Consider the following 27,701-nt stretch of genomic DNA (forward strand, 5'->3'; position numbering starts at 1 on the left):
GTTTGATTCAAATTCCGTTTTTAAAGTGGTAACAAATATCACAGACACTTGAAATTGAATGTAGAGCCTAATTTAAGGCTGTAATTGCCTTTTGTAACTCTGATTAATATTAATTTTTTTCAAAACAGCCTCATCGATTGACATTAAGTAAATGTTATAAATGTGAACTTAAGAATTTATCCTGATAAGAGGCATTTTAAATCTTTTACTTTATAGTTTCCTTTGGAAAAAGAAAAAAGGGGGTTGCTGCTAAAAAGAAGTTTGGAAACAGGTGGTTCACCATTTACTAGCTAGTAACCTTGTGAAGCCCAGCGTGGTGAAGCTCACAGAGATAATAAAGTTTAAAAGGTCACGAAACTTCAAAGATCCATGGAACCCTGGTTTCCTCCCACTCAGGCCAGTGTGTTCTAACAATGTTGTGGTTACCAACATCCTACTTACTTCATTTGGACCGAAGCCTAGATCTGATGGTCCAAAACTAGAGTTTAAGGCCTGCTTGGGTATGAATGCAAAGTTTCACGAGTCAAATGAACCTTGACAGTCTTGAAAAGTGATCTACATATAAAAAGGCTGTGGGTGGTGGTGTGTATATGAAAGTGGAGGAGGCAGGCACTGCCTCACCAGGATACATTCAGACAACTTAGGAGTCTTTGGAGTTAGATCCACGTTCAAATACCGAGTCAGCTCCTCACTACCCATGTGACTTTGGGTAACTTTTAACCTTTGAGCCCCAGGGTCCTCATCGATAAAATGGCTAAAAATATGTCTCATCAAGCTGTTTTTTTCTTTTATAAACATTTTTATTTATTTATTTGGCTGCATTGGGTCTTTGTTGCTGCGCGTGGGCTTTCTCTAGTTGTGGCGAGCGGGGGCTACCCTTTGTTGCGGTGTGCGGGCTTCTCATCACGATGGTTTCTCTTGTTGCGGAGGACAGGCTCTAGGCGCGTGGGCTTCAGTAGTTGTGGCATGTGGGCTCAGTAGTTGTGGCTCGTGGCCTCTAGAGCACAGGCTCAGTAGCTGTGGCGCACGGGCTTAGTTTCTCCGCAGCATGTGGGGTCTTCCCGGACCAGGGCTCGAACCCGTGTCCCTGGCATTGGCAGGTGGATTCTTAACCACTGTGCTACCAGGGAAGTCCTTTTTTTTTTTTTAAAGTTTTTTTTTGATGTGGACCATTTTTAAAGTCTTTATTGAATTTGTTACAATATTGCTTCTGTTTTACGTTTTGGTTTTTGGCCCCAAGGTATGTGCTCTTAGCTCCCTGACCAGGGAATGAATCTGCACCCCTTGCATTGGAAGACAAAGCCTTAATCACTGGACCGCCAGGGAAGTCCCTCATCAAGTTGTTTTGAAGATGAAATGATAGAATGTATGTATACGTATTCAAGCACAGGGCCAGGTACCTAGTGCTCCACAAGCGGTAGCCATTAGTTCAAGATGGTTCTTTGAAGGTTGGATGTGGCAGGTAACACCATTAGTTTTATATCATTTATTTCTCTTTTATTTATTTATTTTTTGCGGTACGCGGGCCTCTCACTGCTGGGGCCCCTCCCGTTGCGGAGCACAGGCTCCGGACGCGCAGGCGCAGCGGCCATGGCTCACGGGCCCAGCTGCTCCGCGGCACGTGGCATCCTCCCGGACCGGGCCACGAACCCGTGTCCCCCGCATCGGCAGGCTGACTCTCAACCACTGTGCCACCAGGGAAGCCCTATTTCTCTTTTTAAGTAGGGGGTATGCCAGTGTGATTAGCTGGGTGACGGTAAGAAGTGAGGTCCTGTCCTGTTTGGATTAAGGCAAAGGGAAATGAGCCCAGCCAAGGATTCAGCGATCTCAAACTCCCCAGGGAAACTGCAGGCAGGTACACCAGAGGGAGCCAAGACATGAGAGACGGCAGATGGACCACGGCCTCTCCTCCTCCTCTGGCCCAGGAAAAGCACACGGAAGCCAAAGCGGCTAGTCCAGGACTGGACGAACTGATGTGCCGCTTCTGAAAAATGAAATCCACATACACGAAACGCAGGCAGAACCAGACTCAAAGAAAACTCTCACCCAAAGAAAATTAGTAAAAGTGCACAGTTTATTATGTACAGCATTGGAAAGGGAGGCCACCTGGAAAAAACTCTCGTACTAACACTGTCATCCTAGAGCTCCTTCTATGCCTCCTCCCTCCCAGGCAATTTAATTCCAACCTTTTGGACTATGAATCCACAAGGCAGAAGAGCGAAGGTTGTTTGGTATCTGGAGATAGACTCAAGGAACGGAAAGCACTGAACCTCTAAGTCTGACAAGAGATTTTCAGCCAGGATATGTGGTTGTCTCCTGGTCCTCAGTGGTCGAGGGTGAGCCACCTCACAAAAGAGACAAAATCATTATTTAAAAATTCAAAATATAAATGCAGCTTGAGTTCCAAGCCAGAATGCTCTGTATATTGTATATGTAATGAACTCAACCAGGCACCTGGATCCACGGTGGTTCAAGGTTTTGTAAAATAACCTTAGAAATGGGCTGTCGGGAGGGGACTCTCGTAGGCTGGGATTTGACAGAGTGACCCAGCTAAGGACAGATATGAAGGGCAGCTTTGGGTAAGGAAGCTGCTATTCTTAGACTTTTCTAGGTGAACTCAGAACTTCAAAGAGGAAGTGGTACAAATGTCATCAGGCGGCTTTCCAGGCTACTTGGCTTCACAGGCATTTGTGAAATGGAAGATGCTTCTTAATATTACAGCAGTGGTGGTTCAGAAGGGCTGACCACTTCCTCCTTCAGCATCACCACATACGACAGAAAAGAAAAATCACCAGGGAAATAAAAAGGATCTATACCTATATAGATATGCTAAGCTTGAGAGCATCTTCCCAAGCTCCTTGGATATTGTGTGCCCGAGAGACTATGAATTCCTTCTACTACTTAATGAATGGTAGCCAAGATAGCTCACAGTGTACACGAGTCGATAGCATGCAGACAGTAAAATATAATGGTTTTCTGAAGATATATTTTTTTAAAGTATTAGTCCCTTAAGCTATTCAAATGGGTATATAAACAATGGCTTATAGAACTTAGAGAAAATTTTATTTAAAAAAATCAAAACTATTTAGAACCTGATATACGAAAATAGGCAAAAGTGAGAAAAAAAAGCACTTTTGTGACAAGTATTTAGCTGGTTTGAAAGACCACAGAGGAATCATTTACTCATAAAGGGGCTCAAAGAAGTTAAAAAAACAAACCACCCACGTTATTTTAAAAGGACGTCTACAGCAATGGATTTAGAAGTCTTTCAAGGGTTAGGGTCATCATTTTCCTTGGTCTTCCCCTTTTTCTCCAGTGCTAACAGGTACTGGCAAGGACATGTCTACCCTTAAGTAAGGAGTATTTTGCAGCATCGGGGGTGTGGGTGGGGCAGTTTGAGTTTAGAAGGTAAACTGATGTTAGGGAAATTTCCTTAGCTGAGACTCCCCGGAAGTAAGGCACATGTGGCCCAGAGAAGCTGGTTGTAGCCCGAGGTCACAAATGCAAAACATTTGTCCGGCCAGGGTGTCGGGCTGGGGTGACAGCCCGCCTCCCTCCTTTGGCCCGGCTGCCGACAGAGGGCACAGAATGACTCAATGAGATGCGAAAGAAGGTGGACGTAACCTATCGCATAACAATCTAAAAATACGAACTCTGAAGTATTTTAGAGTGAGAGATTATCTTACATAAATCATCACTCTCACGTACTATTTACAAGCTAACAACCTTCGTCTGTGGCTAGGAGCACTACACGTTCTAAGAACATCACACTCAACATATGGAAAAAGGAACGGAGGGAGGAAAGTCAAGGTTCCCACCCTATTCCCTCCTTATGGGTTAGAGGCTGGTTTGGTCCCCACTTCATCCTTAGGAGGGAAGAGCTCATCTCTGCCTCGGCCTACATGGCTCACTGTTTTGCCCCCATGATGCCTTGCAGCATATCTATGGGCAGAGGGAAGACAATTGTCGAGTTTTTCTCAGCAGCAATGGTGGTCAGTGTCTGAAGGTACCGGAGCTGAAGGGCAGCAGGAGATTCGGTGATGACCATGGAGGCTTCTTTCAGAGCCCTGGATGCATTCATTTCTCCCTCAGCTGCAATGACCTACAGAACAGTGGCAAGGAGAAGTCAAACCAGAGAACACGGGCGGGTGTTGAGCAGTTCAAACCGGGGTACATCTAGCTCAGGTGGTACACAAAGCCTTCCTGAGAGTCAGCCAGAATAATTCTAAGGAAATCAATTTCCAGACTCAGCTCCTGTATGTTCTTTTTCCTGTAACTGATTTGCCTGAATATGTGCCTGAGGGCAAGACATTCTCTTTTACTATTTATTGCCTTTCTCCCATTTCTAGGGCACCAAACAAGGGGACAATTCAGAATACTGTGTAGGGGCTGAGAAAGTGAATGACCCCAGTGACTGTATACAAAGCCTTTTGCAAGTCAGATGGATTTCCAATTCTTTGATTTCAAAGAAAGGGAAGAGGACCTTATTGTACTGCAAGCAGATGGATAATTAAAAGTATTTTTTGATGAAAGATCACTGTAGGATTTTTTAGCACGTAAATTCAGAGGGAGTGCTAAGAATTGTATAAAGTTACTTAAAAAAAAACTTCCAATTCCATCTACTTATTTATATAAATAAGGTTTCTTACTCCTTATACCTATAAAAATGAAAAGTAGAATTGATGCTGAATATTGTCTTATTCTTGCAATAAGTAACAACCATCTACAAAGACATGGATTCATTCCTCATTCATCTCATTGAGACCCTTGCTTGTAGTCAGAGAAATTTTAAAAATATTTTAACTTATATACTAAATGTGTTCCAGAAGGGTGAGAAAATAATTCATGACAAAATACATTATATTAGGAAAAGACTCTGTGGGGGAGGTGGAATGGAAATAAAAGTTCAAGGAGAAAAAGAAAAAATGAAAAATTCCTAATTGCTAAAAGAACTTATTCTTTCATCATTCTATAAAACAGAGGATGAAATCATTACGTTATCGAAATTTCACTGGATACATTTAAAAGAATGATGTTAACAGTTTCATTTCAAAATGTCAATTTTTAAAACATGCCAGGACTTATATGCTTGACAAGTATATACATTCAAAATGAAAAATTGTACATGTCTATTTAAAATGTGAGATGGGACGTAGAGTTTTTCTAAATTCTTTGAGGGGTTACATGAGCAAAAAGTTTGAAGATCACTGGAGTGGTGGGGACGGCAGGGGCGTTGGAGTCTGGATGGTCTTAAGCTCAAATTGCAAACCTAACCCTTCCTAGCTGAATGTCCTCAGAAAGGTTACAGTAAGTCCCCCACAAACGAACGAGTTCCGCTCTGAGAGCACGTTCGTAAGTCCAATTTGTTCGTAAGTCCAACAAAGTTAGCCTAGGTACCCAACTAACACAATTGGCTATATACCGCTGCTTCTACACTTGCTTCCAGACATCCTGGGCTTGAAATAAAGATACCGTACTCCTGTACTCTATACAGTCCTGTAAAGTACACAGAAGCACAGCCACTTGTAGAGGATGCACGCACACGACAACGTAACCCAGACACGTGAACTAACTTATGTGGCTGGACACGCACTAACGCACGTTTGCATCTTTGAAAGTTCGCAACTGGAAGGTACGTAACTTGAAGGTTCGTATGTAGGGGACTTACTGTATTTAACATTCTGAGCCTCAGTTTCTTATTCTTTTTTTTTTTTTTTTTTTTTTTTTTTAGTTTCTTATTCTTAAAATGGGATAGCACCTACCTCATGGGACCATTGTGAGGAAGACAGAGAAAGTCTATTATATGTTGAGTGTATAAACGGAGGCTAATTATGTAGGAAGGGCAAGCGCCAAGTCAAGACCTAATTTTTGGATCCACTTATACCCTAATTCCTAAAAGATTCAGAAGCCAAATCAAGGCAGTTACTTCTAATTCGTAATCCTAGGAGAAGAGGTGTAAACATACCATAATCCTCAAGACTAAAAGGGTAGTTAGGTTGTTCTCACAGGGATCTCAAAATATTAATGGTTCTTAACACTGCTGTGAATATCAGAATTGAAAGCAATGGTCTTACGACCAGTACAATTTCATTCACGTATACAGTAAACGTTGGGGGCCTCCCAGGTGTCAAGCCCTGTGAGGGGCTAGGGATAGAGGGGGACTCCCCCGCCTCCCTCAGCTCCTGGCCAAGTAGGGGAGACAGACTGGAAGCAGATCATTTCATTCCAGTGTGACAAATGCTGACAGAGACATGTACAAATGCCCGCACAGAGAGGAAAGCAATTTTTGCAGAAGGTGAAGTGGTGAGGTTACAGAAGAAGCTGAACATTACAGGACGAAAGCCTTGCTGTCTGGATTAAGATGAGAAAGAATATTGCAGGCAGAACACATGAAAAGGTACTGAGGTGCAAAAAAGCTGGTGTATTCCAGGACCCTGTAAGGGGATGAGCACTGTGGGGAAGAAGGGAAGGTAGGGGGTGAATCAGGCAAGGTGGGAAGGTGGGGGGTGAACGGGGCAGAGGGGAAGGTGGGAGACGAATGGGACAAGGTGGGAAGGTGGGGGGTGAACGGGGCAGAAGGGAAGGTGGGAGACGAATGGGACAAGCTGGGAAGGTGGGCGGGGGGGGGGGGATGGGGCGGGGTAGGAAGGGCAGCACAAGCTCGGGTGTTCGTCTTCATCCCGGAGGCGATGGGAACCCTCATCAGATCTAGTTTGAGCAAACACTCCGACAGATGTCTGAGAATCAGTAAGAGAAAAGACCGAGAGGGAGAGCTTTCAGAGTGATTTGGTGCCAGTCACCGGCAGTGGGGATGGAGGAGGAAACAGACTGGGGCGCTGCTCAGGAGGGAGACTCAACAGTGTGGGGCAGACTGGGACGGGACCAGAGGGGCACAGAGGCTGAGTCCAGGTTCCCGGATTGCGGTGCATTCGGTGAGACAGGGGATACTTACTGGGAGATGGAACCCAGATTAGAGGATAAAAACCTAAATTTATCAAGGCAAACCATTATGCCCTACTAGATGTGTGAGAAGGGGCCAGTGCCAGCCATACTGAAAGGGACTCCGGGAACTGCCCTCCCAGGCAAACACTGGAGAGAACGCACAAGCCGACCCTGCCACGAGAATGGCAGGCTCTGATTTTCTTTCCATGTCATCTCAGATGCCCAGTTAGGTCCTTTTTTCTGTCTGGACATGGACCAACTGCAAAGATAGCTCATCTCCCACTACCAATCAATATACCATCTCTTGGCTGGGAAGCCAGACCCACCCGGCTGTCTCACATTTTGTTAATAGAAAAGCTGCTCTGAGTGAGCTGCCCAAGAGGTGAACACAATACCACAGGCCGTGTCTAATACAGGCCAAGCGGGCACTGTGGGTAGGATGTTAGGAAGCAACGCAAGCTACCCATGGGTGTGTGCGCCTTCTGCAAAAAGTGCAGTAGTCCCCTGTCAATCGGCACTTCATCTTTACAGACCGTCGTGTCGAAAGCTGGCACTTTCAGGTACGTGGGCCGTCCTGCTGTCTCCTCCTGTGGCCTAGGGGGGCTGCTCTGAGGGAAGTGCCAAGAAAGGTGACCTGCATTCTTGCACCCCACCCTCTCAATTATTAGATGAGTAGCCCCAGAGATAGGAGCCCGAAAGCACATGCCAGGCACTTTTCTGAGAACCGTGAAAAAGGAAATAAGGGAGAATTTGCAAGCACGGAAGACATTCCATTTCCAGTCATTAAGAGTTGGACCGAAAACTTTAAAAAGAGGTCCCCCTAACGTATCATAACACGTTCAGGAGAATCTGTCCTCTTTTGTGGCCTTTCCTCTCACAATTACGCTTGTGAGCACTTACACGTTCATTCTCTTCGCTGTGCAGTACACCTTCGTATGAATCAACCATGTTTATTTATCCATCCAGCCAGCAATGGATATGTGGGTAGTTGCCAGTCGGGGGTAATTACAAAGTGCTGCTGGAGTACTGGAGTGAACACTCCAGCATGTGCCCTTTGGTAAACAAATATGTGCATTCCTCGCAGATACAGACAGTTTTCCAGAGCGGCTGTACCGAGCTATATTCTCACCAACAAAACCTCCTCCCTCGCCCACACTTGCATCTTTTGCTTCCTTTTTTCTTTTTTTAAGCCATTCTGGTGGATGGTTAGCGTGGCATCTGCTTGTGACTTGCATTTGCATTTCCCTGACGGCCAATTAACTTGAGGAATTTTTCTCTGAAGTCTCTTCATCTATAGACTCTCCCACCCTTTTCCTCTGCAATTTATTTGTTGAAGAAATGGTGACCCCTATTTCCCTGAGAACTTGAGTACAGGGCCTTATGGCTGTTGCGGGGCTACTGTACCTCATGGAAGGATGAGACTCCTTGTGATTCTGCGTGTTAACCGCACCCTTAAAGACAGCCTCACCCAAGTGAGAGCACAGTAATTCAGAATTCTAACCAGCTTCCTTTATCTCTTCTTATTGTTAGAAAGGGAAGTCAGGAGCTCTCTTTCTTAACTGGTGAGAATGCTGGTAGAAGAGACTCGGTCCATCCTGGAAAGTCCCAGAGGAGGCAGTGGGGAGCAGAAGAAATTCTAATCTCCATGGTCACTAATCAACTGTGTGCTTTTCAGGGAAACACATAACTTTTCTGGGCTTTGACGTTTTCATCTAAAGAGTGAGATGGCAAATAAGTTTCATGTTTAGGGCCAATTCCAAGCAGTTGCAGGTTGTCACCTGGAGTGTTTCAGCACGGTTCTAAGGTCAAGTCAAGCTCAGGGGAAAACGGTGCTGTGGTTAATTACTGGCCTGGGAGCCTGAGGGTGGAGTGGCAGCCTCTGGGCCAGGTATTTGTCACCTTCAGAAGATAATCCCTAAGGACCCTTCAGGCTCCGAAACTCTACGTATTCTATGTATGATAAATTCTATTATTCAATATGGTTTGGAAATGGGGCTTTTGGTTAATGACATATTCTAGGTAAAAGCGATTCCTAATCTTCCAAATAACTAAATTATAGTGGGGCATATTTAATATCATTAACACAAATGTAATTTAATCTTCTAAATAAAATATGATGGTTTGGAGAGAAAGTACTTGAGGGTGTTGTAGTGTTATCACAAGCATCAATGAACACATCAGGCAAATCTAAAAATCCTGGTTAGTAGAAAATTCTGGATGCAGTGTGTCAAATGAACTACTATTCTATTTGGTGCTGGCTAAAAAATTACAGTGACCAATCCGTGGCTTACAGGGCATCCTAACAGAAGGGCAGGGTTCTGTGGTTAGCCAATTATCACCAGTTACTACTGTTTTCTAACGGCAACAAATTGGTTCGCTCCTGGTATCCTGGGAGATCTGTCACATCCACAGCAACCACTCCTATGAAAACTATCCCTCTTCCTCCACGCATTCATAGGTAAGGGGCTGTGGGACCTTATTAGGATCTTTGAGTGAAGTTGGACTGAAAAGAATCACTCTGCTGTGAATTTGGAATCGGGGCTGGTGTGTCTCCTTCAGCGTTCAACTGGGGAGACGTGCACTTGGGAGTCAGACATTCTCCCCCTCCAGCTGTCTGCAGCGAGACGTGGCCCAGGATATGGAATGCCTGCCTCCCCTGAGGCTGCTTTCTGGTCTCTGGCTCCAATTCTGGTGAGGCTTGACTCTACTTCCTACCCTTGGGGGTGGTGAGATATCCCTTATGCACTATCATCTCAATAGATCCTCTTTTCCAGGTTCACAAATATTCCCTCAGCACCTCCCATGGGGGTCGTGTACCCATGTAGGGTTAAGACATAGGCAGGGATAATGATTAAAAAAAAGAGGGGGGGAAACATGCAGACATCAAAGAAAGAGAAGTGAAAAAAAGAGAAGAGGAGAGAAAGGAAGAGCAAACAGTAAGAAGAAAGAAGAACCTGGGAAAAGACAGAGAATGAAACAGAAGACAAAAATAGGGAAGGAATGAATGGTAAGCAAACTGATGTGATTGCCCATCTGCTCTGAAGTCAGAACTGTTAATGTGTCCTTAATAGGGGACTGGGAGAATAATGTATGGGATGTGCAGTTAGAACGAGGTAGATCTCTGTGTACTGCTATTCCCAGGAGATACTGTTGAGTGAGAAAAGCAAGGTGAAGAACAGTTATGTATTGTATGATCCCACTTTTGTAAACCAAACAAGCCAGTAGACTAACAACCTAGTCAAATAAACCCCAAATGGAAATCTTCCAGTATGTACACTAAGCTGTTCAGAGTGCTGGCCTCTGGGGGAAATGTAAAGTGACGGGGAGAGCCTTCATCTTCACTACTTCAGGATCGTTTCAATGTTTTACAACAAACACGTTTTACTTTGTGTAATTAAAAAAGAAAACTCAACAGGAAAAACAAACGGGCTACAAAGAAAAAAAAAAGGTTACCTTGGCCCGGGCCTCCCGGGATGCCTCTGCTTCAGCAGCCATGGCTCTCTGCAGCTGCACAGGGAGCTTCACATCCTTAATCTCCACACGCTCCACCTTTATTCCCCAGTCATCAGTGGCATCATCCAGAGTGGTCTGTGAGGAAGAGAGAAGGAAGCTAGAAATGTTCAGCCCCCGCCCAGTGGCCTAAGGTAGCTCTGTTCACTGGGATTTGGAGCGGGAAAGGCACTGGTGGAGGGTTGCAGAGAGATCAGTTATCCATGCAGGCAGGGAGGCTGAGGTGGGAGGCTGGGTTACTGGGGAGCGGATCCTGATTGTTACTAGTAAGCTAACGTGGGCTGGCAAACTTTTTCTAAAAGGGTCAGACAGTGATTGTTTATTTTCAGTCTCTGTTGCAACTAACCCTACCCGTGCAGGTCAAAAGCAGCCATGGGTAGTACATTAATCAATGGGTGTGGCTGTATTCCAATAAAACTTCACTTATAAAAACAGGTGGCCAGCAGACTCCTGAGCCAATGTGACTCTGTGTGAGCCACGTTATTTCTTTGTGCTTCAGTATCCTCCCTTTACAACGGTAGGAATGAAATCATTCTATTCTATTTCATATGGCTGTTGTGGGCATCAAGTAAGACCAGAGATTTCACGCACAGTGAAGTCTATACAAATAATAACAGTTCAGGTTTATAGTACTTGATCTTTTTTGAACAAGTCAGGTTTGATTCGTCATCTGTTACGTAAGCAAGACTGGAAAGCGTAAGAGTTGCAAAGGCAGTCACGGGACTCGCACAGAATATGGCTTTAACTACACCTGCGCTATCTTGCAGAACGGCCTCTGCACTCTTATGCTAAAGAAAAAGGTTAACACTAATTCTGGGAGAAAAAAATACACACTGGAGGGAATTAAAAAACAATGCACACATCGGAGTGTTATTAACCCATGAGCTAATTATGTGAAAAAAATCCCCTTCCATCAAGTTTGGGAAAACTTTTCTACAAAGAAAAAAAGGCCGGTGATTCCCCAACTTGACTTGCGGAAAAGTTCTCAAATACCCACTGGCCCTTTGCTTTATTTTCCAACTTCTGTGAGTTGCAGCACTGGTGCACCCCTCACCTGCATGTTGTGCGCAATTTCTTCCCTGTCGGAGAGGATCTGGGAAAGGTTCTTGGTGCCCAGGACATTCCTCAGAGTCGTCTGTGCCAAAAGACGGGTTGCTGAGTCAGCGTTGGTGATGTTCGCCACAGCTAGGGTAGCGTTCTGAACACGGTAGTAGACCACGCCGTCCACACTAATTGTCACTGAATCCTTAGTGAGGATCTACAACACAAAGGAAGCAATTTTACATCTGTCAACCACCTCTTTCTTTAATAAAACTGTAAGGAATGTTATGTGACAGAACACCTTAAAACACTAGCTGATTGTCTTTAGTAAGTGCTGTTGACTAAATGTTTGTGTTCCCCCAAAATCCATGTTGAAACCCAATCCCCAGTGTGTTGGTGTGTGGAGGTGGGCCTTTGGGAGGTGATTAGGTCATGAGAGTGAACCCCTCGTGAATGGGATTAGTGCCCTTAGAAAAGAGGCCCCAGAGAGATCCCTCCCCCCTTCTACCATGTGAGGACACAATGAAAAGACAGTGGAAGCAGGCCCTCATCAGACACCGAATCTGCTGGTGCCTTGATCTCGGACTTCTCAGACTCCAGAACTGTGAGCAATACACTTCTGTCGTTTATAAGCCACATAGTCTATGGTGGTTTGTTACAGCAGCCCAAAGGGACTAAGAGAGCAAAGCATTAGAATGTTAACTATGTCTATAAAATTTTAACAAAGTACATTCATTCATTTATTAATTCCATTCCTTCATTCGATCACTTAACAAATACTGAGACTTAGTAGCAGTTAGCAGCAGGCACTGTGCTATGTTCCAGGGATAAAGGTATGAAAAAACTTGGTTCCCACTTTCAAAGAGGTTGAGGAATCAAGGGGAGCTCTAAGGGACTAAGGATGGACAGTTTTAGGTGGCAGAGGTGATACATGAACTGAGTCTTGAAAAAGGAAATAAACATTTTCTGAGGATAGAGTGAACGAGTATTCAGGGCAGAGAGAATAATGTGTGAAAGGAACAGAGGTACCAGGGAGCCGAGGTTTGATGAACTGTAAGTAGCAGAGTGTTACTAGAACGAAAAGTGAACGGAACTGTTTTCGTAGGGTGAGGTCAAGGTGGAAGTATATTTACAGCAGGCTACGTGAAAATGCTCAACAGGACACAGTGAATCAGTGCTTCCTATCACATTCAAGGGCAAAGTCCTTGGTTTGGTGTAAAGCCCTCTGACATCTGCCCTCTGGCTTCAGTCCTCCCCACTCCTGCACACACTCTATGCTAGATGACGTGCAGGTCCCCACGTGCACCATGTTCCATGCCCCAGGCCTTTCTGCAGATGGCCCTCTCCTTGCATGTCCTCCCTTCTCTCTCCCCCACGGCTTCGGGCTGGAGTGTCCTCACTCATCATTTAAGACACAGCTCAAGTGTCCTCTTCTCTATGGAACTTCCCTGATTCACTCGGCAGAGTTAAACACTCTTTCCTTTGCCCCCTCACTGCAGTGACATGAGTTATCTACATCATCACTTTTCTGTTAGACTATGAATTTCCTGAGGGCAGTTTGTCTTTGTATCTCTAGCACTGGCAGAGAGCTTGACACACAGCAGGTAGTCAGTAGACAAGAGATGAACGGGACTGAAACGTGGTCCCAGGAATACAGTGAGGGATGAAGAGTGGGAGTGAGAGAGTCAGGAGACCCCAACTATAGTTTCAGCTCTGCCGGCACCTCCCTCGGTGACCTCCAGCAAGGCCTTTAGACTGACTTAGCGATTCCTCATTTGTGAGATGGGGCTAATAATACGGCCCAAGTCTATGCAAATTTCTCTGAAGGTCAAAGAAGAAGATGTTTGGAAATGAAGCCCTTTTGCGAGTGTAAAGAGCTACGTACATGGAAAGTAATAAAAACAATGATAATACATAGCAGTTTAGTTCTGCAAGGCATCAAAGCAGTAATCCTCTTTTTTTTAGTAACCTAAAAATACTTCTAACCTGGAAGAGAAGTGGGGGATTTGTAAATAGATACACAGTGTATTACCATCTTGTGTGAAGATTAATCTGTCCCTACGATGTGATGGGAAAATGTGTATCGTTTCTAAATGAGTTCTTGCCGCCGTGACTCTGCCGCAGCTGGAGCTTTGTAAAGCTGCATCCTCGCTATCCACTGATGATTGTAGGCAGAGTGTTTATCTCCCTTCGCGGTAAGTTCACAGGGGATCAGAAAAAGGACTGCTTGCCAAGTTCCAATCCACTCTGTGTTTAGAGAGCAGCTGGAAGGCAGAAGCTCACAGTGACCCTGCCAGACGCCTGCCATGTTTACAGAGGGAAGTGCCAGGAGAATTCCCCGCTACCCTGAATGGGGCTCCTAAGGGTCAATCTTCCACGCAGAGAATACAGCAATGCTCTCAGTCTTGTTCTTGTGGGTGAAAATGATTTCCGGTTTCACCTGGTATGTGTGGATTATGAAGTCTGACCTCCCTAACTACTTGGCTCAGTGCCAGCAGGGAAGTGCCTGAGCTGGTTTCTGGATTTTGTGACAAGGCTCCACCACTCTGCTGAGTACCTGGCCTGTGGCCAGAAAACACCGGCCGTTTTCTTCTGTCCCTCCCATCATCATGTTTTTAGGCTTTCTATCTGCGACGGTTATTACAACTCCTTAGACCTGAGCGCCAGGATGGCCATCACTGCGTCAAGGGCCAGGACGGAGCTGCTGTAGGATGCACTTAGCATGGAGCTGTGGGGAAAGCACTGCACAGGGAATCCGAAGGGCTGGCTTTGAGTCCTGGCTCCACCACTGTAGTATGGAGGAATTCCTCTGTCTCACTGCAACCATCTACTTTCTGGGTTCTGCTGTGCGTTTCAATGGTGATTTGTGGAGCAATTTGAAAAAGCCTGAAATAATTACTAACATAAAACATTATATGCTTATCTAAAGTACCAAAGGGGCAGTTTCTAATTCTTTGGCTTCTAACCAATTTATTTAGAATACAGTCAAGAACCGTAAGAAGAATATCGTATCAGAAACCCAGAGAGAAGTGTGGTAGTAAAAATGATGACAACGGTGATGACAGTAATATTATACTTACATTAACGTGACAGTACGTTTTGTAATAATAGTAACGACAAGCACTTTCATAGCACTTACTACCTATCAGCCTCTGCTCTAAGCACTTTACATAGAGTATCTCATTTAGTCCTCAAAAGAACCATATAAAGTAGGTCCTGTTATTATAACCTCTATTTTATAGATGAGGAAACGGAGGCACAGAGAAGTTAAAGAACTTGCTCAAGGTCACACAGCCAGAAAATGGTGAGGGCAGACAGCCTCTAAAGCTGTGCTCTGACTACTGTCCCCTGCTGCCCCTCAACGCCAGGCCTCTTCCCCGGTGATAGCTCAGTTACTCACAGCAAAAGACAACCTTACCTCCTGAGGAGGAATATCAAATGAAATAGTTCTCATGTCCACTTTGATGAAGCTGTCAGTGCACGGCAGAATAAAAAACAAACCTGCAACAGAGACATACACGAGATTAGAAAGAGACACCAGCACCTGACCAGCTCACCGCACCATTCAGTTCTAACAGAATCAACCTGATAAACCGAAAGAAAGCAGTTCATCTCAGTGAATGAGCCAGAAGCCAGGAATGTCATCCTTGACGCCCGCTGCTTTCTTCCCACATCTAACTGTCCCCACAAGACCTGTGGATTGCATCTCCTTACTTCACTGTTACTGTCACCCATTTGTTTTCCCTTAGACCAACGCAATCACTTCCCAAGTCATCTTTCTAATCCTTCTAGTTTCTCTCCTATGAACCAACACAAACCCCTGAACAAGCCGTACAAGGTCCTGCACGACCTTGACCCCGCTTACCTCTTCACCCGCTACCCTCTCCTCCCGTCCTGCACTCTGGCTGGGCCGCCTGCAGTTCCCTGAGCCTACAATGCTCTCCTCTGCATTGCTCTGCACATATTCTGTGCTGGGAACACCTCTCCCCTGCCTCACACCCTTTCCTGGCAAGATGTCACCTCCAGAAAGCATCCACTAGTTGGGGTCATCACTCTTCTCTGGGTTTCCACAGCCATCTGTGACTGTTTGACCATAATACTTATCACGTGGGATTGTAACTACCTGTTTCCTTGTTGGTGTCCCACCTCCAGGCAGTAAGATCCTTGAGGGCAGGGACTGTGTTTTCATCTCCCTTGAATTCCCAGAGCCTGGAACTCAGTGGGAGCTTAATCGAAGTTTGCCAAAAATAATGACTGAAAGCATTTATTTCAGTAGGGACTCTCACGCTCTAATTTCGATAGCTGTGGCTATTCTTGGCCTAAGATAAACTTATCAACTCAAGTAGGAAAGGGAGGGGAAAGGCAGGAAGGAAAGGGTAATTTCTGGTAGGCAGCACTGCTATTGTTGCACAACTTCTGCTATGAGAACTCTCTTCTGAGTCAACAGAGACCCTCATAAGGGAAATCACATCAGTAAAAGGACGAATCTCGTCCTCCAGGCACACAGTTCAGAACCCTAGTACTGACCAGGTCCTTTGGCGCCTCCTTGTAAGATGCGACCCAGCCTAAAGATGATGGCTCTTTCATATTCTTTTATGATCTAGATTAAAAGCACAAATAACAATTTAATGTGAGGAGTACAAGTATTTATATGCATAGCTTTTAAAATACATATTTCTGCTCTAAACAAGTGAGATGCCTCTAGTTTCTTTTCTTCTCTATAATCCAGATAATAGCTATAGGTAACATGGTTAATGTTTAATCATCCCTGCCAAAATAACCAAGTTATTTACTTTTATTATGGATCATAAAAGCAACAGATACTCCTTGTATAAAATCTGGAAAGCATAGAAGAGTATACAGAAGCAAATCCACACTCCTCAGCTGTTAACATTATTATCCAGTTACTCATGCATTGTCAACACAGGAAAAAAAGCGCTAAAGTCCTCATAGTTTGTCTCCTGATTCCTTAAATTGTAATAGTAACATAATCTGAAAATTCTTAGAGCATATTTTCTCTTTTTAGGAATATGAAAATGATAGTCATTTATCACAGTATTAATAACTTTATAGACATTATTAACGTTAATAATGTATTACTAACACATGCCAGGTGTTGTGATAAGTACGTAATTCATTTAATCCTCACAACAGCCCTATAAGGCAGGTGTTGCTATTTCCTCACATTATACATGGCAAAGGTCACACAGTAAATAATGGCACCAGCAGTCACACCTCAGCATCCTGACTCTGGAGGACTTGTTCTCACAGGACCACCCCACATCCCTGACTCCAGAAAATTTTAGATGGTGATCCCTACTTTAATCGTCAGGAGGGGCTGACTGGGCAGTGGCTGAAAAGAAGTCTTAAGATTCCATGATAATTGGTGACTATAGTTAAGAATTATAGGCCAGTATGGTCTCTCTCTGTCTCTCTTACACACACACACACACACACACACACACACAAACACACACACACAGTGGGCTTATGTACTTAGGAGTTGACCCCTTTCCAGATGTTGATGAAATATTCTTTACCTTTATGCACATCCATACTGACAACGGGAAAGTTAAAACTGTGAACAAGAATGATATAGTCACCAAAATCCATCCACAAGGTCCCAGGCCTGCACTGGGGCTATCTGTGAAAACCAAAAACATACAGCTCTTATCACTGTTCTTAGCATGGTCCCCCCATCACCTTCATCCTTGCTATTCACTGAACACCAGCTGTTTACACGTATTTTCCCATCAAATCCTCATAAAAACCTTGAAGTGCAGGTGCTACTTTCCCTAATTTTTATTATGCAGTGAAGTGATAAAAGTAAGAGCCAATCCCAACTACCAAGAAGGTTACAGTTTAGCGGGCAAGATAGACAAACAGATCATTATAATACTAAGTGCAGATATAGTGTCCGTTCAGCATATTTTGAAAACACAGAATAGGGGTAACTCACACCACACCGTTGGGATGGAGGTGAAAGTGGGGTGGGGTGGGGTGGGTAGGCAGTGGTGATGGTTGTCAGAGGGGCTTCTTGCAGGATGTAATGGTTAAGGAAGATACCAATGAAAAGGGGAAGGAGGGCAAAGTGAATTTAAGCCGAGGGTACAGCACAATTAAAGGTGAAAATCATATGATACACGCATATAAGCTCATTTAGGTCCTCTTTTTAAAAAGGCCACCTGTAAAATATCTCACTGGGTATATGCACAATGTATCATCCATATTGGTTCTGATTTCTTACTATTATGAACAATGCTATAATGAACATCTTTGTGCATAGCTTCCCTCTCACATTTCTAATAGTTCCCCTTTTCTGTAACATGGAATATTTTTCCTTCTTTTTTTTTTTTTTGGCTGCGCCATGAGGCTTGTGGGATCTTAGTGCCCCGACCAGGGATTGAACCCGCACACTTGGCAATGAAAGCATGGAGTCCTAACCACTGAACCGCCAGGGAATTCCCTGAAATAGCTTTCGTCTAATCACAAAGATAATACATGCCCCACTGCAAAAAAATTTAGAAAAGTATAAGAAGGGAAAAATCATTCAATTCAGAGATGGTAAATATTCTTCCAAACTCTTTCTATGTGCATGCACATTTTTCGAAGTACATAAATAAAATTTGTCACCTATGTTTCTCCCCTCTAGATATTGTTCTTTCACCTTCTTGTTTAGCCTGTCGCTATGCATTTGTGCTTTTTCTGTTTTAGTTTTAATTTTTTATCAGTTAAACTTGCATAAAGTTAAGAAAGTCAAATAGTTCCACGAGTACAAGAGGGCGGTTCCCTGCTCACCTCTTCCAATTTCTTCTACTCAAGGCAACTGCTCTTTCGGCTGAGTATTTAACCTCCCTGTTTCTAAATAATACACTGGTTTGGTTATTTGTTGTTTTTTTCAGTTTTGAGCTTTATCTGTTGACTTTCTACCCCTCCCCCACACAAAATATACCCATCCTTTGAATTGCTTCATAATTTTGGTTAGATCAATATCAAATTTTATATTTCATGAATATGCAAATGCCATTCAGAGCTAAGCCACGTAGTGAAGCATAATTCGTTTTCTTTTCCTGTACAACTTTTTTTTTTTTCTGGAGTCAATGTCTGTCTTTTTCCCCTTTGCTTAGTTTTCAATATACTTATTGATTCAACCCCAAACGTTTCATCAATCGTCTACACCTCCTTTCAGCAGGCTCAGGTATTCTACCAATTTCACCTTCCAAAGAAGAGTCCTGGAGTCGTGTCTGGACCTATTCATGTTCCTGGTGCAGCAACCATCCCTCTGATCGCCTTTCACTGTCATCCTGGGAAACTGCCTTCCCTTCCTAAGTTGTGTTTCCCACTCTCTGTGTCCGATGTCTTCCTCGTTTTTAGTTTGTTTTTCCTTTCTGTGGGGGACAGAGGGACTGAATAGGCCGAGGGATAGATCGCTTTTCTTATCAACCACAGAAGGCGTCTGCTGTCTTTCCAGAAGCTGTTTTAATAATGGGAGGGAGGGAGGTGGTCAGAGGGGAAGAGGTAGGCCAGGCATGGGTTACTACTCAGTTCAGGAGGGGCGAAGACAGCAGCAAGATGGGGCTTTGAATAAATAGGAGGCCAGGAAAGAAGCAGTGATGGCTGGGAGCGCGAAGAAAAAACACACGTGGGTATCCAGGTCAAGTGCTCTAAAACATAAGATGAAAAACCAGAAATACACATGAGTACTTTGGTTATACACGACTTTGTAGTTTTCCGATCCTGTGTCATAGTGTCAGGTTAACATCCTAATGCGTACTTAAGTAAAAGTGAACTAAGTTAATCCTGGAGGCTTCTAAGTTGTCATTTTGAGAGGTACGGACATGTTCAGTGAGAGAATACTCCAAGCAACGCCACTTCTCCACAGGTGGAGAAGCCCTATCAGGTGCTGTCATAACGGATATGAATCATAGCAGCCTTTCCAGTTTGTTATACTTCATGCACTGTAATAAATTACTTTAGACACGTATCTCATTTACTCCTTACAAAGCCCTGGGAAGTTAGGTGTTTTTAATTCCACTGTACAAATGAAGTAACTGAAGCAACATCTTTCCCAAGGTCACAAAATGGAGGACTTGGGATTCAAACACAGGTCTTCTCACTCCAAAGGCCATGTTTCTAAATCAATTCACTCTTTGACCCTTTGCCTCTGAATTTAAAAAAAAAAAAAAAATCCTTATTAAAGAAGTTGTTGTGTTTGGAGCACTTCCTCAAGACAGAATCCAAGCTGGGAAAGCATGGTAGGAGTTCCAAGAATGAATCTGATATTCTTACAGAGGAAGCCCCCTTAATTCCAGCTGTGCCTATTTATAGCAAGAGACAGTCTCAAGGCTCATTGCCAGGCTCAGGTCTAGGTTTCCAAAATGAAAGGAATTCCAAACAAGGAAGAGATGGGCCACAAATACTTATCTGACAGCATTTGGTGCTTTCTAAAATACTGCCCCAAGTCTCCCATATTCCAGGCAAAGCTCTGTGTCCTGAACTGTAATAGATGATAAACTCCCTGAGGGCAGGGATGTTTCTTTTTTATTTTTATATTCTCAATGTCTAGCACAGTACCTTGCAGAGAGTGGATATAAAATACTTAGCCAGCTTTCCAACTAGATATGTAATTTCTTGTGCATTTATATCCCTTATTAGATGAATTTCCTGAGAATAGGGAATGTTTAAGTTTCAACTTTCTGTGACTTCTTAGTTGTGCGATCTTTACCTCTCTGAACCTTTGTGTCCTTACTTGAAATAATCAGACTGGCCTTGCAGGACTGAGGCAGTGCTCAGTAAACACAGATGACAGTTTTCTGTCATTCTCCTATTTCACTCAAGTGTTCAATTTCCATGATGAAAAATGGGAAAATAGGTGGCTTTTACCCTTCTTGATAAAAGCCTCTGAAACTACTTAATTTTTCCCTCACTTCGTGCCTCCCTCCTGCCAGGCTAGGCCTGGACATTCAAAGACCTTCAGGAAGCTGATTAGTGAATCAAATTATTAAGTTATTGAATTATTATCTACATAAGGACAAACGGGAAAGTACAGCCCAGGTTTTTTGTGCTCAATTTCCACTATGTTGTCGAAAACCCCAGATGAGTATACGGGATTTGAATGCAAATCAAGAGGAAGAAGAAATTAAGCGGATTTTCTGAAAACTGGACTTGGTGTTTTTTTGTGGTACGCGGGCCTCTCACTGTTGTGGCCTCTCCCGTTGCGGCGCACAGGCTCCGGACGCGCAGGCTCAGCGGCCATGGCTCACGGGCCCAGCCGTTTCGCGGCATGTGGGGATCTTCCCGGACCGGGGCACGAACCCATGTCCCCTGCATCGGCAGGCGGACTCTCAACCACTGCGCCACCAGGGAAGCCCTGTCTTTCACTTTTCAAATGCTCAGCTAGAAATAATCCGAGCATACACACCGGAGAAATGGTGCTATTTCATAATATTCTAGTGCCTTTAAAATGAAACGATCCCATTCTCAACCCTGAAACTCTTCCCCACCTGGTTATAGCTTAAAAAGGTGCATAAATCACATTCCTCAGAGAGGTGAGGCTTAAACTCCACCAGGCTGTAAACAAACCCTTAGTCATTTCCGGTCACTACAGCCCAAAGAGGAAAAGAAATCTCAGTTACTCCCCCAAATTTTATGAAATTCATTTCCTTCAAGATTCCCACTTATTACCCTGAGGACTGAATCCTCCCTCCTACCTTTATGAGGTAAAAGACAAATAATGAACAATAGGTATTTCTGAGACATTTTGGTTGATATACTTGTTGATATTTGCTGGGTAGGAACAGTCTTAAAGATTAGGGATCCCATGATACTTGGTTGTAAATACTACTTTGCCATGGTTTACAGTATTTTTTTTTTCTTTTACTACCAAACTCTTTCCTGAAAACTGTGGTAGAATAAAATTTTAACCAAAGCATGGTATTGAAAATGGATATAAGCCCATACATTAACATTTTTTAATTGAGCATTCAAATTGGGCTTACCTCCAGGAAACTAATGTAAATTTTTAAAAATATTACTTTTTTTTCTTATTTTAAAAGTAAAATACTGTCACTATAACATTTAAAAATATAGTTTAGAATAGAGGAAGAAAAATAATCTATACTTTTATATCTCTGGATGGTGATTATTTTCTGCCTTGCTATTGGACACACAATATACGTGTCCTTTTTTTTCAAAAATGAAATAATGGTATACATAATAATTTTAAATCTGTTTTCCCCCCTATATTGTGGACATTTTTTCATGTCAGGAAATACTCTTTATTATTAAAGTTTGAATAATATTCTATCGTTCCATATGATGAACATTTAGGTTGTGTCCAGTTTTCTCAATTAGAAACTCTTTTGCTTTGAATATACTTTCAGCAAAGTTTCCATACATCCTTATTGTGTAAACTAATTTTGCTGAAAAGATGAAATTACACAATTCTTAAATTTCTCTTATTCTGGAGGTATATTTTATTAACAGTAATAATAACCATTTATTAAATGCCTATCACACGTCAGCCACAAGCTAACTCCATATATACATTATTTCTCATGTTTACAAAAATCTGTAAAGTAGGTATAAAATATTCCTTCCAGAGTCCCAAAGTACTAAAGCAAAAGAATTTCTGGGAAGAGACAAAAGAAAACAAAACAAAACCATGAAACAAATGGAAAAAACAAAAAACAAAACCAAGTTGTACAGTAATTTTTGTTGGGTTGGCTTCCAGACAGGCAGTAAAATATTCTTTTCAAGATTATAACAGGCATAATTTCAGAGTACTGCATATTGTTAATGATCCCATATCAGCCGATTTCCTTTACGGTTGATTGAATTTGGCACTACTAGAAATCATGTGAAATAATAAATTCCATTTACCATTGGGACTCTATTCTAAAGTTCAAAAGATACGGGATTTCTTCTTCCAGCAAAGGCCAGAAACATACCTTCACGCAGTATGTGAAAATCTGACTGAGTCATACACATTACTACACAAAGAAAAGGTAAGCCAAAGAATTATTGAAATACCAACATTTAAAGCACAATCTTTTCCTTCCTCTTTCCCAGTATACAGGTGAAATGCTTCATGTTGTAAATTGCCAAAAACGTTGTTGTTTGGGTGGGGAAAGATAGCATGGCTAGGAATTTAGTCTCAAAAACACGTTATCTGGTTCTAACAGCAACTTTTAAGGGGCAATAGTAGGTCGAAACGAAAGGTCTTGGCATTTTTTGAGTTTTTCTTAAAAGCATATATATTCAGCATACAAGTGTTCTTTTTGGCCACAACTACTGCTCATTGGAGATTCCATGTCAAGGTGTGGTAAACTTTTCCTGTAAAAGGCCACAGAATAAACACTTAAGGCTTTACAGGCCAGAAAGTCGGTTTCAACCACTGAATACTCTGCAAAAGCAGTCACAGACTATACATATATGAATGAACACAGCTGTGTTCCAGGAAAACGTAATTTATGAACACTAAAATCTGAGTTCCATATAAGTTTCAAATCTTCCTCTTTTTTAAACAAATGTATAAATATAATAAAAACTATTCTTAGCTTGTGCGGCATACAAAGCAAGCAGTCGGCCAGATTTGGTCCACAGGCCATACGACTCATTCCAGTTCTATGTCATATAGTCATCTATTTGAGGAGGAGGACATCGTGAGTTAAAGAAGACATCTGATCTTTCTTCTGGCATTTCAAGTAAGGGTACAGTTCCCAGATTCCTAGTTTCTCTTCCCTTTAATTGTTTTGAAACAAGGTCTTTAAAAGACCTGGTAAATAAGAATTCAAGGCGGAAACAGGCAAAAGGGCAGATAAAGTATTTTATTTGAATATAAATACATCTTCAATTAATCAAAATTTTACTATAACTGAGTTTTTCAAATGACTGGGATTTTAGGAGAAAGAGAAGGGAAGGAAACGATAGAAGAAAAGGCAAATAAGAGAAATGGAAAAAAGGAGTTAAGAGAAGAGAGACAACAAAAGTGAAGGCAGCATCCTGTAGAGAGAAAGATTCAAACAGGTAGAGGGGAGAAAAGGAGAGTTTAGCACATAGTAGGGTGTCAATAAACAGATGTTGAAAAAATGATGCCGTTTACTTGGCGACCGCAACTTGCAGTTCATTGGGCAGAGGCTTTGAAAGCAAACAAGCACACACTATAACCCATCTTTCAAAAGACTATTTTAATTAGGCATGGTTTACAGTTCTTCGAATGCCCTTATCCTTAAACCTCTAGGGAAGAAATTATGCTCTGGACTGGAGTGGCTACAGGCCAGATGGTATCAAGTTAAGAACCATGACTGAAGACCCTAACTTTTCCGCCCTATTATAAACCTGTAGATACTAGATTAAAAGAACTAGTACTGATGAAGCATTATGTGATTTGAATTACAAAACTCAAAATGTGTTTACCATGAGATAGTAAGGAGAGGAAATGGAGTAGTCCTTTTAAGAAAGATTTTCAATAAAAGTTGAAATAAAGGGAATGCTGTGCTTAGCTCAAGAAGAATCAGGAGGGCTTCTCTGGTGGCACAGTGGTTAAGAAACCACCTGCCAATGCAGGGGACACGGGTTCGAGCCCTGGTCTGGGAAGATCCCACATGCTGCGGAGCAACTAAGCCTGCGAGCCACAACTGCTGAGCCAGCGTGCCACAACTACTGAAGCCCATGCGCCTAGAGCCTGTGCTCTGCAACAAGAGAAGCCACCGCAATGAGAAGCCTGCGCACCACAACAAAGAGCAGCCCCTGCTCGCCACAACTAGAGAAAGCCCACATGCAGCAACGAAGACCCAATGCCGCCAAAAATAAATAAATAAATTTATTTTTTTTAAAAAAGAAGAATCAGGAAATTAAATAAATATAAATATTTTATTTCCCAAGCATCTTGAGGATTTTCTGTAGCTTTCCTTCATTCAAATATTTCTAGACGTAAAACAGGAGGAAAAAATAGGTGAGACTATCATCAATGATTTTAAATTTGAACCCCTGAGTCTTTAATAGGGTCCCCTCTCCTAACCTATAGCACTTCACCCTCTCTAAACACTACTTATCATACTTGTAATTATCTTATTCAGTGTCTTCTTCATGAGATTTTGGTCTTGTTAAAGTAGTACAGCATAAGGCTTCAGAGTTGGCTCTGCCACTTATTAGCTGTGTGATCTTTGGCAAGTGTCTTAGCTCTCTGTGCTTCACTCTAACCATCTAAGAAGAGGGCTAATAAGAGTACCCCCTCAAGGGTCAGTGTGAAGAGTCAGTGAGCTATCATGGAAGACACCCAGTGCATAACAGATGCTTGAACAACATTTGTTAAGTAAACAGCTGTTGAATGAACTGAGTGATTCTGCTGGTTTTTGTTTGTTTGTTTTGTTTTGTTTTTGGCCGTGCCATGCGGCTTGTGGGATCCTAGTTCCCTGACCAGGGATTGAACCTGGGCCTTTGGCAGTGAAAGCGCAGAGTCCCAACCAATGGACCACCAGGGAATTCCCAGATACTGCTGTTTTCTGGGGAGGGGAAGAAAAGGCTGAGTATTACAGAAGATAAATGGAAATTACATGTCTGCATACAGGATCCCAGAATACAGTTCATCAATTTTTGGTGGTGAGCATGCTGTATGGTAGGTAGATAGAAACAGAAATACAATGTTGTATTCATGAAACTTATAAACCAATGTTACTTAAAAAAAAAAAAAAAATACAGTTCAGAATCGTCCTCTGTCCCAAAGCAGTGGTCATAATGCTTTCCCCAAATGTTTTCTTTCCTTTTCTCTTTTTAAAATCAGCCCTTTTCACCTGTGAGGTGAGAGAATTCAGGAAGGTAGAAGGATGGGCTGAATATGACCCATGTCTGGAAAGATAAAAATAGTTATGTTCAGAAAAACTGGAGAGAAAAACAATTTCATAATTTTATTAAGTTAATTAAATTTAGACTAGGCCTGAAATATACTAAACAGAACAAAACTCCCTCTACTTCTTCAGTTTTGTTTTTTTTTTTCCAGCTCTTTTACTTGGATATCTTAAAAGTAACTATAATTAGGTTTTTCTCATAAAAGTCTTTGGAGGGCAACATCATTTTCATTAAATAATGGGAAACAGAAGCATAAGGAAACTAGATCATGAGGTTTCCAATTCTTCAACTGAGGCTGAGTAGCTAAACAGTGGCTAAGAGCTTGGAGTTTTGGTGCCAGATTTCCATTCTACCACTAAATATTCTCATTAGTAAAATGAGGGACAAGAACAGTCATTATCTTACAGGAGAAAATATGTAAAATGCTTGACACTTAGGAAGCGTTCAATAAATAGTAGCCATTATTATTATCAGAACCTTAAGGTCATTACTGATACAGTTTATAGAAATAAACTTTGTATTAAGTGAATTGCCTTCTGGGACCTGAAAACCATAGAGAAAATATCGACTAACAACCTGCTTGGGGACTCTGTCTTTGGAGGAGAAACAGACCACATTTGGGGAGGTAAGTTGGAGTCCTGAAGTTTCCTGGACCGTCTTTTATACAACTTTTTGTGCATAAATTTTAATTTCCTGTATAATTACTAGGCTTCCCGAATAGTCATTGTTAACCTTTTTATTCTTTGTTTTCCCCATTAAATAATATCTTAATAATTTACACTTTAAAGTTTCAAAAGTACATTCATATAAATTTTCTCATTTGATACTTAAAACCTTGGGAGCTAGATACCACAGTAAGATTAAGCCCAACATGAAGACGAGGAATTGACTCTGGAGACTGAGACTTCCCAAAGTGACGTAGGTAGTAAGGGATGCTACTGAGGTCTCAATTCAGATCTTCAAATTGGAGATTCCACTCTCATTTCGCTATCCTATACCATCCTACCATCAGTGCATATCTACAACTAGGTAAGGCTGGTATCTAATTTTCATTGTCTGATATTTTAGGACAGACACATTATTGCTCGTATCTTCAAGGCTAGATTAATCTAGAGTATAGAGGCTCAGAGTATAGACAAAGGTTCAAAAAGAATGGAGGAACGATTTGTGTGTCAACAGGCAACTGACACACACTTCCTTCTTTCTACTGTGACCTCTAACTGCTCTTTCCACACTTTCATAAGAGGAGATTCCTTAAGTACAGTATATTATCGTAACAATTATAATCCCTTTATTGATAATATAAACCCAGACAGTCTATCTGTATGAGGAACATGTCCACACCCTAAAATCAATAGTTTGGGTTGTAACAAACTTAATAAAAATAAACTGTAAACAGAAAAACATCTCCACCAACGTAAGCCAAACATTTAACAACTTGATCTACTCTATGGGTGTTTTTTATCTCCCTGCTTCCTTTTACTTTCAACAAATATTTTTGCAAATCTACTATGCACTTGACCCTGAACTTATTACAGTGATGAAGGACACAATGTCTGCTTTCAGAAGCTCTCCTGGTCTAACAAAGGTGATTATAATTGATATTTATAATACTGTGCAATAAACATTATGACAGAGGTAGGCACAAGATGCCAGGCAGACACAGAGGAGAGGTGCTCATTTTTCCTGGTTACAGTAATTTTCAGGAAAACGTTTTCCCACATCTTCTTAAGAAACAGACTTTGAATCCAATCTTTATCACTTTATCAACATTAAAAATTTTTTTCTTCAAAGCTGACCAGGTGATCAGTGACTCTGTCTTTTACAGTGTACAAGTTACACCATCAGGTGGAAACAATGACCTATTTAATTATAAAAAATTATATAAATGCCAACTTTTGTAGACTTGGTTGTCATTTGAGTTAATCTATGACCATTGATGGTTTAACTCAGATTAATTATTAAATAAATTACAAAGTTCTCCCCAATCTGGTCGACTGTAACAACTGAAATAAACAAATCAGTCCCTTGATTCTGCTCATTTTCAGGCGTTCTTCCGAAGGGATTTATTCTGTTGACATGGCTCTTAATTATAACCATACATTTCTTTGCAATCCACCTGCATTATTTCATTAGAAAGCGAATGCACTGGCTTTAAGAAAAACTAGTCTTGCCCTAGGTTTGGTCATATTTATGTTCCTAAGACTAATTATCAGCAAAATCATAAAGGGGCAGTTTGGGCTTTTATATTCCATTGCTTCTCTCAGAAGCAGCCCTCTGGAGCTGTCTAGCCAGGGGGCCTTGATTGAAGCCAGGTTCCTTTGGGCTTTATTTACGGTCTCTCACCTTCAGTGATGTAC

The 27,701-nt window shown here is 42.2% G+C and overlaps 1 protein-coding gene across 2 annotated transcripts in view; it reads right to left on the minus strand.

The window, feature by feature from the left end:
* Window positions 1-2,060: 2,060 nt before the first annotated feature.
* Window positions 2,061-27,701, minus strand: part of STOM (stomatin) — a 28,173-nt gene continuing 2,532 nt past the window's right edge. Inside the window, exons 2-7 of one of the 2 annotated variants that reach the window (XM_029203255.1) lie at window positions 17,034-17,137; window positions 16,021-16,093; window positions 14,912-14,994; window positions 11,507-11,710; window positions 10,396-10,530; window positions 2,061-4,102 (exon numbers count right to left, since the gene is read on the minus strand). In XM_029203255.1, the coding sequence (XP_029059088.1) occupies window positions 3,908-4,102; window positions 10,396-10,530; window positions 11,507-11,710; window positions 14,912-14,994; window positions 16,021-16,093; window positions 17,034-17,137 (794 nt within the window). In that variant the 3' untranslated portion in view covers window positions 2,061-3,907. Of the gene's footprint in view, window positions 4,103-10,395; window positions 10,531-11,506; window positions 11,711-14,911; window positions 14,995-16,020; window positions 16,094-17,033; window positions 19,158-27,701 lie in introns of both variants that reach the window. The other variant, XM_029203256.1, reaches the window with a different exon arrangement.

This window comes from Monodon monoceros, unplaced genomic scaffold (assembly GCF_005190385.1).
Source record: "Monodon monoceros isolate NGI ecotype Baffin Bay Population unplaced genomic scaffold, NGI_Narwhal_1 Super_Scaffold_5, whole genome shotgun sequence".
Classification (NCBI taxonomy): domain Eukaryota; kingdom Metazoa; phylum Chordata; class Mammalia; order Artiodactyla; family Monodontidae; genus Monodon; species Monodon monoceros.